The 10,497-nt window shown below is 38.7% G+C and overlaps 1 protein-coding gene across 1 annotated transcript; it reads right to left on the reverse strand.

Moving 5' to 3' along the window:
* Window positions 1–2,497: 2,497 nt before the first annotated feature.
* On the reverse strand, window positions 2,498–3,371 carry LOC135800569 (peflin-like). Its single transcript, XM_065313832.1, has 2 exons — window positions 3,212–3,371; window positions 2,498–3,148 (listed from the first exon to the last, which is right to left on the reverse strand). The coding sequence occupies exons 1-2, from the start codon at window positions 3,255–3,257 to the stop codon at window positions 2,586–2,588; spliced, it is 609 nt and encodes a 202-aa protein (XP_065169904.1). The 5' UTR covers window positions 3,258–3,371; the 3' UTR covers window positions 2,498–2,585.
* Between the last annotated feature and the right edge of the window lie 7,126 nt (window positions 3,372–10,497).

The raw sequence follows: 10,497 nt of genomic DNA on the forward strand, positions 1-10,497 counted from the left end.
TATATCATTGTGTGGCAATCGGTAATAGAGAAACGTAAACGCTTGCATTTTTTCACTGGTGTCTATCCCTCGGGCAGTATTGATATCTCTATATAATTTCCACCGACACATTAAACGGCGTAAATATGCAGCAGCCGGGTATCATGCGCGGCGCGGCTTCCATTGTACACCTATCTCGGAGAGGATTGCTCCGAAAGCACATTCGAAGAAATGAATATATGCACGCCTCCGCCTTGCGCTTGTCATCCGCGGTGTTATCTCTGCTCTAATTTACAGTCGGTAATTGGCGGGATCAGCGGCGCGCTGCACCCCGGAGGTGTTAAACGGGCGCGCACCGGCAATGATACATCGATATTTTAGGATAATTATTTTCGGAGATCAAGTCGGTGCCGGATCGAGGCGATAGCACCGATAATTACACACACATTCGCACATAGCTCAAGATTATTACGGCCGGAAAAAGATTCCAGTGAGGTTTTTTATTTTGGTTTGGGAATTATCGTGCATAAAGTGTGAATTTTTGTAGTTTTGGTTTTAGAAATTAAATTAAAGGTAAAAGAATGAATTTTTTGACATTTGAGAAGCAAAAATATTTTTTTGTAAAATTTAAAATACAATATTAGCTAAGTAAAGTTAAGTAAACACTTACTGTACGCTATACTGTACGCCATTGTATTTTAAATACAATATTAGTTGAAATTTGTAAAAAAACATGCTTTTTTAACCTTAAAATAAAATTACAAGTTAAAAAATCTAAAAATAATTTTTTCTACTACTAACTACTTTATGCACGGCCGTGACTAAAGTTCTATTGCTTGCGCATGCGTAAATGCACAAGAAATTCCCCCTTTTCACACTGGTAACAATGTAAATTTATGCATTACCATACTGAAGTTCAACCCCGTAGCTCCGAATCAACTAAATTTAAAATTTTAAAATTTCGCGCTCTCTCGGGAGGGTTGCGCAAACTGCCATTGATTGCACGCGCAATTACACCCCGAGATCATGTTTACATAAGTAATCAGCGGGACCGCGCCGGTGTTGACACAGCAGGCGCTGCCGGAATTAAGTGATCCCGGATGGCAGAGTCCTTTCCACACCGAAACCGACCAAAAACTGCGCCGCTCACTGGACGGCTCATCACGTCCGCCGAAACGTGATTTACGAAACATCAAATGCAACAGCCACGAATTATGTAGTACATATTAAAAGCATAAAAGTTTAATCCATCCACAACACAACAAAACACGACCTTTCTAAAAACATTCAATCTGAGTAAGTTGGAATGCCTCTTAAAGAGTGCTTCTGACAGAGTCAAAAGCGTTAAATCAAACGCATGCGTTCGGTAATTATAGGTGATGAAGATTGATAAATACCGGTAATTTGCTGGTAGCTGAAAAAAAAACCGTGCTGCCAGCACGAATGTGAGAGTTTGATTTAAGTCTAATCTCGGTTGCGGTGTTGTGTGTGAGACGGGTTTGAATTTATTTAACGCGCAACGAATCAGCATGGAAGCGTAGAGAGACAGACGTTTTGCATACGGACGCCTGATGAATATTAAACGAACTTCACGCTGAAGCAAACGCAGAGATAGACGCAAAACATGCACGAATATTCGGTAAGCAATATAAGCTTTTCAGGCGTAAACAAATAACAAACATTTAGATTTCAAATTTGCATTAATTGACTTATTCTTTGCGCAATATTTTATCAAACATAAAATTTAACCACCCTGTAAGCTTTATGTGTGATTTGCTGACATAGGCAACCAAACATACACCGGTTGCAGTAAAATTTTCTCTAAAAATTTTTATTTTTCATTTTTAGTCTTTAAACACTGTTTTTATTGATAAATACAGATATTATTAATAAATACTATTAATAAATCTAAATATTGTTAATAAATACTGTATTTTAATAAAATATTTCTGAAACATTTTGTAACTGCTTGTATAACTGGTTACATATATGAATTCTTGGCTTTATCTCATGAATCCCAATCCTGCAGTAAGTACCAAAATATCTCCACTGCAAAATTCTAGATTATAATATACTGGGAGTCGAGTTAACTAGAAAAATAAAAAAATGAAAACACGAGCTGCGGTAAACTTGATGCTTACTTTATAAACTTGGTGAAGGAGCCGGCTGTGAGTGAAGAAAAATGTTTTATTCATGCGCACAACTTTTACATTACTCTGAGCGGAAAATTTTCGAAACTTTTAGTTTTTACTAAGTAGAAAGGAAGTATTACCATTACTTATGTTTAAGTATTCGCCGCATAAAGTTTTAATAAAGATTCGTATACGTTTTTTAGTTCGGATTCTCTTCGGAAGGGATCACTGGATATGACTAAGAGATTAAGCTCTAGTGGTAATATTATTGCAAGAGATTAAAACTACAATGTGGCTTAAAACAGAACGTGTTGATGCAATGCACAACACCTGACTAGTTTCACAGTGTAGTGTAATACAAATTATAAAACATAAAAATCGGTAAAAACGATTTGGATTTTGTATATTCATTTAGGTTATGTATTCATTAACAACATCTCCACCAGATGGCGTAAACACAAATTATCTGCGCATCTACATACATTTTAAAATCATCTCCAAAAAATCTTCGTATTTGAGGTTAATTTCACCCGTGAAGTTAGCATCCCGCTGTTTGAATTCCTCAGTATATCGTTGGATCTGTATACAGGTCATGATGAACTGGTCAAGGGCTATCTTTTCTTTGGCGGGATCAGACCGCTTCATTAAATAACGCACAAACTCCGCGCTGAATTTAATATCTAGATGTCTCAAAGCACCAGCAAATTCTTCTTCATCGAGGTACCCGGTGCGTTGGTAGTCAAACGCATGGAAAGCACTCACCCATTGCTTGACGTAGTAGTACAACTGCTCGAACTCTTTCAGGTCCAACCCGCCGCGTTTGTCAAGGTCAAACAGACGTACGATGAATTTACAAACGCTGTCGGAAAAGTGCCGGTTTTGAAACACTTCAAACGCGGTTTGTAATTCTCTAGGAGTGATTTTCCCGCCGCGTTTGTCATCACCCACCGTGTTGAACCATTTGTGCACCTCCGCGAAAACTGGTGGGGGTTTATCAGAGCTGGATCTTACCTCGACGGCTTCATCACGCATATACACTAATTAAAAATTTAAAAATTAAAAATTTTGGTTTTATAGTGGAAAATGAGGATGATACTTACTATTTTGTGAATTATCACTGGAAATTTCGACATTTGGCTCGGACATTGGGAGAGTTTACAAATTTTCGTACATTGCACACAATGTCATCAAAAAATAACGACGAATGTCACCCGGGGACAGTTGGCAACGTTGGCAACTTGGATGCAGTAATATACGATGCATTCCGCGTTTGTTTTCCTCGTTGTCATGAGTTTTGGTCCCGAATGCAAACACGAGGGTGACGACGACGCAAAAGGGCGCACAAACGCACTACTTAGCGTAGGTACACATCGGCTATTTAAATGCTCAACATAAATATTTTCCTTTTCCACCTAATCAACCCCTATTGCGATCAACGCGCTGCTCGGAAAGGTTTTACATTAACCACTTAGCATTCCATTGAACACATGACGCATTTCAAAACAAGACATAACCTATGAAAACACATTTCGAACAACGCAACATATTTCATCGAAATGAAAATACTTTTCGTTTTCATGTCAGCGTTGTTTGTCAATATGTTCAATCGGTTATGGATCGGTGTTTGCTCGAGGCTTTCGAAAAGTGTCGAGTCACCACTCGTTGGCGCCATCTTCAACCTGCACAGCATCTTTCAAGATTGCTGCGCGCGCGGAAATTACTGTCTTGCATTCAATGACTGTAATTTTATCACGTTTGGAATCTTTTACGATGTCATCCGATCAAAAACTTGTTAATTTAAGGGACTTTGTCCTGTAGTGTTTAATAAAAATGTAGTTTGCTTTTATTCTCTTGTTTCTAGCATAGTAGTATGTGTCAATTCTATCAATAAGATTCGCAATTTTATTTTAAAGAAATTAATAATATAAAGAAATGCTAATAATGCACTTCAGCGCGCCATCTCAGATTCAACTATTTAACTATAACTATGATTGAATCTCAATGCCAACTTTTATCCTATAGAAAAAGGCTGAATTTAGGATTTTCCCGTCAATTATTCGAACTTTTCTCACTGTAAAAACCTTCCTTGGACTTTAACACACATTTTAAAAAGAATAGGCTAAATTGGTCCAGGCGTTGATGAGTTATGCGCTTTCTAACAAATTTTGCGATTCATTTTATATTATAGATAGATTGGTGATCATAGTTGAGTCTCCAAAGTTTTGTTATCAATGTAAATTGATAATAATAACACGCGCATTGTTTCGCATTCAATACAAATTGAATAAATATTTCATCCTTTTGTAAATACATATTAATAATTCGAACAAACGCACCAACAAAAGAAAGCGTAACGCGTAATTGAATTACGCTCTCGCGAAGGGTGGTTCTCTCGGCGTGCGCGCGGTCGGGAGCTTTGTGCATTTCATTTCGGTTGTTCATTTCAGTCATTGTCGGCACTTATCATCGCTTTGTTCCAAACGCTGCCGTCCGTGCATGTTCATTTATTGGTTAAATGCTTTGACGTACCAAATAATAGAGCGAAACGATATTAATTTAACGAGAGTCTAGAATCTAAATGTTTTTGTATTTATACAACATATTTGAGAGCTAAGAAGCAATTAGATGATTCAATTTTCATTAGATTGATAACGGACAAACAAAAGAATTATATAATAGGAATATTTAATTAATCAAGCGAGTAAATTGCTTTGTTTACTTGGGAGTGTAATAAATTTAAAACTAGTTGGGGTTATTTTAGATATTAAGTTGTAAATGAAAATAAATAAAATGTTGTCTGGAGAATGGATAACTGGTTTGACGCGTGGTATATGAGAGCACTGCATTCATTGCAATATTATGTAATTGTTCAATCTGATGTGGAGGCTGGTAGTGGACCAGAGTGACAACTCTTTCAGCTGGCATTTGTTTTCGCAGGTGGGGAATATATTCTGGTATGATATTCATACAAAAATAATAATTTTGGTTAAGCTGTGGACATTTTATAAAATATAACTAAATAACAAAACCTCAGCAACATGATCTGCAAATACCTATAATTCCAATATTTTTGATAGTTTTGTGTTTTTATCACTGATAGCTTTTGCCTGCGACTTCTTCCCGATAGTGTTTAATAAAAATGTAATTCGTTTTTACTTTCTTGTTCTAGACATAGTAGACATAGACTATAGTCTATGTCAATTCTATCAATAAGATTCGCCATTTTATTTTAAAGAAATTAATTATATAAAGAATTGCTAATAATTCACTTCAGCGCCCCAGGTAACTATAACGATGATTGAATCTCAATGCCAACTTTTACCCTATAGAAAAGAGCTGTCTTTTGGGTTTTCCCAGCAATTATTCGATTTTTTCTCGCCATAAAAACCATCCTTGGACTTTAACAAACATTTTAAAAAAGAATTGGCAAAATTTGTCTAGGCGTTGTTGAGTTATGTGCTTTCTAACAGATTTTGCGTTTCATTATTTATTATAGAGATGAATAATAATATTCCAACCTTTTTTACTGTTTTGTGTTTTTATCAAGTTTTATAAATACAAAACATAAGAAAAAATAACAGTACGTCCACTGTTGCAGTTAGCGACATCTACCTATCAAGTTTTGAAACTTTGACACTTTATTTCAAGAGACATAACCTATAAAAACGTATTCAAACCACATTTTCAGTTAAAAAAAATTATTTGCTGAAACTACATATCTATAATTAGTACCTACATACTCAAAATCTGTAAGACTATTAATTTTCTCAGATACAAAAGTAAAAGGTAACAAATGTATTTAATTAATTTTTGCCTGAGCACACAATTTAGATAAAAAATTGCGCTCGTCTGCTTTTTGCAGACTCAGCCCAAAATACCTACCAAAGAAAAAAAAACACATAAAATAAATGGTTACACGTCCGGGTGGTGGATGGTGCGTGGATGTTTTTTTCCTCCACGTTAGGAGAGAAAGTACGCGCACCCAAAGAATATAGTGGTTGATCGCGCGTAGGGGAACAAAGGAAACCGTCGCGTGCGTCTGCTAATGAAAAATGCTCACTCGAGTCGCAACACCTACGAAACGAAAACGCATAACATACCGTGGGGCGCTGTGGCGGTGTCGGTGAGCGCGCGTCAACCCGACATGATTGATTCGAGTGAATTTATATTATTTTTTTACTTCGGCTGGCAACGCGTGTCAGAGAACAAGGATATTTCTTGCTGTATGTGTGTATGTGTGACGTGTGCCGGCCGCGAGATGATCGTTTGTCGTCCGGGTGCGGGATTTGCGGTTAATGTGAAAATTGGCACGGGCAATCTCACACCTGTGCCTTGCTGTGGTGAATGTGTGTCGTGCCATCCAGATCATTAAAGACGCATTAGTAAAACTCCAATTTTTTTCCATCGCTTGGTTGTTTGCCCAAATGGTGAAACCGACAGAAGCAAACAATTTATTTATTGAAAGTACAACTACATATAATTCGGTTTTGTCTATAGTATAGTGTAGTGAATTGATTTTTTTCACGTCTTGCATCTGGTTAATGCCACACTCGAAGCACAGCGCATTTACTCATTCATTGTTGTCGATAATTTACGAAATGGGCTTTCATGCGACTACGTGCCTTGTGTAGGTAGAAATTTTTATATCAATAGCGCGCTTTCGGAATCCGGTAGCGCGGTGTGTGTCGGCGGTGAGCGGCGGCGGCGGGCGTTGCTGTTGGATTGGTCGGCGCGCTTTCACCGCGCCGGATTCACCGGATCAATATCACTCGCGCCCCGGACTCCCGGACAGAGTCGCCCGGATATCGCTTAGCCGCAGCGCACCGTGCTCCTCATTCACCGCCAACCACCGCAAAACAACCCAAAATCGACCAGACAATTACGAAACAAACGATATAGAAATACCTACATATACCGAATACCTATATAATAAATTTATCGATTGTATTTGAATGGTGACGTAGGTAGGTTTTTATAAACAATTTAAAAATCGATACACGCGGTGTGGTTCCACTTCGGTCGACACGAACGTTTATTAAAATTATCGCAGAGTCATTCGGCGCGCATTTCCATTATGCCCGGCGTCGGTCGTCGAGTTGAGCCCCCTTGGGCGCCGCCGCCGCGTGACGACTTAATCAACCGCACGCTCTCAGCGCCAGACAACCATCTAATGTTCAACAAACACAATCGATACACACCACATCACATCTAAACCAAACCAAAAAAAAAAACACAACTGACAACTATACGAATAACAATCGGCGGCCATCTTGCGAGAGATAACCTACACATCATGTTGAAATTTGAAATTACCATGTGCGCGATTGTTTCAAACCAAAACTCATTATATTCTAAGTTCACTCATGTTGCTTGGCGTGTTGAAAAACATATATACGTATGACTCGTGATAAACATGCGCTGATAAGCGACATGCAAACGCACCTTTACTCCTTCGCTCAATCACTTGCGAGTGTATGGTTTAGTAAATTATACACGTCGGTAATACTTCCATTACTTTCATTCTCGCACCGTAATTATCGAATTACCCATTGTTGGACATTGCGTCACGTGACCAGCCAACGGTAATGAGAAAATTATAAAAGTTTATTCATAATAACATTAATTAATCGTTGGCTATTGTTTTATTTGATTGAGTCGTCGCTTATTGTAATACTTAAGTATATTTCCGGGGTGGCGCATGCGCAGAAATTTAAATCTGTTGAGATGCGAGTCTAATTGCTTTCATTCGGTAGACAATGCCGAAACGAAGATATAATTAACCTTTGGGGGCACGCGCTGTGTGTGTCGGCGAAGTGGATTACCGGCGGTGGGTGTAATTAGTTCACAGTGTGCAGTCCGCGGCTCCCTCCGGGCCGCCGACTCGATTTACGTCATACGTTTTCATTATTAATCTACGCGTACTTCATTCACCATCAGATTCATGCCGGTGTGACCTGTTTGACCTTGGAATCTTTGGACCATCATCATCTGCTTGCATAGGGGTAGTTTTAATTACGCTTCAAGTGAGATTAATAATGCACCACTATGCGTATTGGTTTCAAGTTACGTTCCACATTGAAGTATTGACATGATGAGTCTATTGAGGTCCAATATGGCGTTAACACTAATGTTTTTGCTGGGAGTAATGTTTTAGTGGCGATATCAAAGCAGGGAGAGATTAAAGCGTCAGTGCGATGCTGAAATGATTGCATTAGTTCTAAGGCTGGAGCCACAGGGTACAAAAAGCCTTCCGGATCGGATCTTCGTCCGAAGAGACGGCTTAAGGTCTCTCTCATGCTCTCCATCCGTACTTTCGCCACTGTAATATTTCAGCAGCTAGCTTCTGATGTGGTCGTTGGTTCATTATTTAGGTGCGAAATGTGTCCTAATCCTCGACCCTGCGCCCGGATTACGCACGCCATGTTGCCTCCGGACAATCGCGTGTTTACACAAACCCTCTATTCTGTAGTAGAGAATGCATTGACGCGCGCTGTGGAGGCTAATGCAACGGAACGAATGAGTGACAACAACCATGCCGAAATCTACACGTTGCAACGATATTGTCGATCGTTGACAATCGCAAATCCGCTAAACGCTCACCAAAGACGAACATCATTATTCGTTTGTTGTGATTTTAGGGTTTTCCCGCATTACCCACAGATAATAATACCTTACTTCCGTATAGAGAAACATATTTTTATTTTTACTATCAAAATTTAGTGTGGTTAGACTTGATTGGAGCAATTTTTGGCGTTGTTTGTATTCGCGGGTGGTGTAATATCCAGCAAAGGGACGCGACGACAAGGGCGGGTGTACACAGCCAATGAGCGCGTGCCGCCGAGGCCCCACTGAAAGTGATACCTCCGTTGGACGACGCACACTCTCAACGCACGCGAGCGAAAGGAAGGCATGTGCGGAGGAGTCGCGGCGGTTGGGCTATCAATAACCAACGCATAATCCGGCCGCGAGTCGGCGTAGTTGACACCCACGGACTCTTTCCGTGCTCACGCCAATGAGCATGTTGACAGTAAAAAGTGGAATGCAGCAAATGATTGTGCTACAAAAACCATTTGAACCTAAATTGGTATTCGTGTAAGAAGTGATGACTGTATGTTATTTAATTTCGTGAATAGCATAAGTTAATTATGAATATTTTACGTGCATAGCAATTTCCGTAAAGGTGTAATTATCAAATGCCGTTGAATTTGAACAATCAACTAAACACAGGTAAGCATCTAATATTTTGATTTTTTTTCCAGTGTCAGAGAATTTATCTAAAATAGGGCAAACGAAGGTGTTTAGATAAATAGTCAGATAAAGTTGTCGAGTGGTTGGTGTAGCACGTTGTGATTTATGAAGGGTGGTTATTGTGATTGCGGTCGCTACCTACCGGTCCTTGCAACATCCCTACGTGTTTGGGTCTCTTGAGGCGCGTTGGGGCATGACAATGTTGTCACCTTTGCGGTGACAAACATCTGCTCCATTAGTAGATCCACAAGTACAAGTAACATAGAAATACGCCGTCATTTTAAAAGTATATTTAGTAACAAGTGGCAAAACGAGGGCATTACAGACGAGATATGATTGAGAATGAGCGTAGCGAGCGGTCAATCAATCGAGTGTTTAACAACATTTAGCCACGAGGTGCTTATGCTACTTTTCCTACTTCCACTTTAGTTCCACGTTGCAGTTTTATATTTCAACATTTCTATTTTAAATCATCAAAATTTGAAATAAAAATTGCTATTCCGCAGGCAGATGCGCAGGCGCTTGCTCCGTTCCGTGCATAATGAAAGTACATAATGAATATTATGTATGGCTTGATAAAGTACCACTTTTGTGTCTAAAAACCGTGGAAAATTGGCACTTTATAAGTGAAAGTAGAAAAAATATTTTTTAACCTCAAAAACAACAAATATTTTGATTATATTTAGAAATATGGCTAAGAATCCATAATGTGGTGTCTGATACTGTTAAAAGATGCACTTTAAAGATTAATATTCGACGCATTCCGAACCCTCCCCTTTTAACATACACATAGGTACCCAACACGCGGATTAAAAGCACCCGGCATGGAGGATGGGTCCATATCCGGATTTATCTGATAGCAACTTTTAACATTAACGCGTTAATGTAGGGGTGTGCCTGTGCCCACATCTGCAATATCAAAATATCATGTTTCACCTCACCAACACGCTGAAAATGAAAAAATGTGAAATAAATTTCCAACGCACTGAATTTAATATCAATCTGTGTAATATAATAATGAATGCATTTGACGCATTTGTTTATAATGATAATAGTATGTACAATTATTTCACAATAGTTTAGGTAATAATATAATTTGTTTATAACCAATATAATATAATGCGCAAGTCTATCTACA

The sequence above is a fragment of the Atheta coriaria genome, unplaced genomic scaffold (assembly GCF_025399875.1).
Source record: "Atheta coriaria isolate IRGN ID8LTWV9N9 unplaced genomic scaffold, Caltech_Dcor_3.1 hic_scaffold_10_pilon, whole genome shotgun sequence".
Taxonomy (NCBI): Eukaryota; Metazoa; Arthropoda; class Insecta; order Coleoptera; family Staphylinidae; genus Dalotia; species Dalotia coriaria.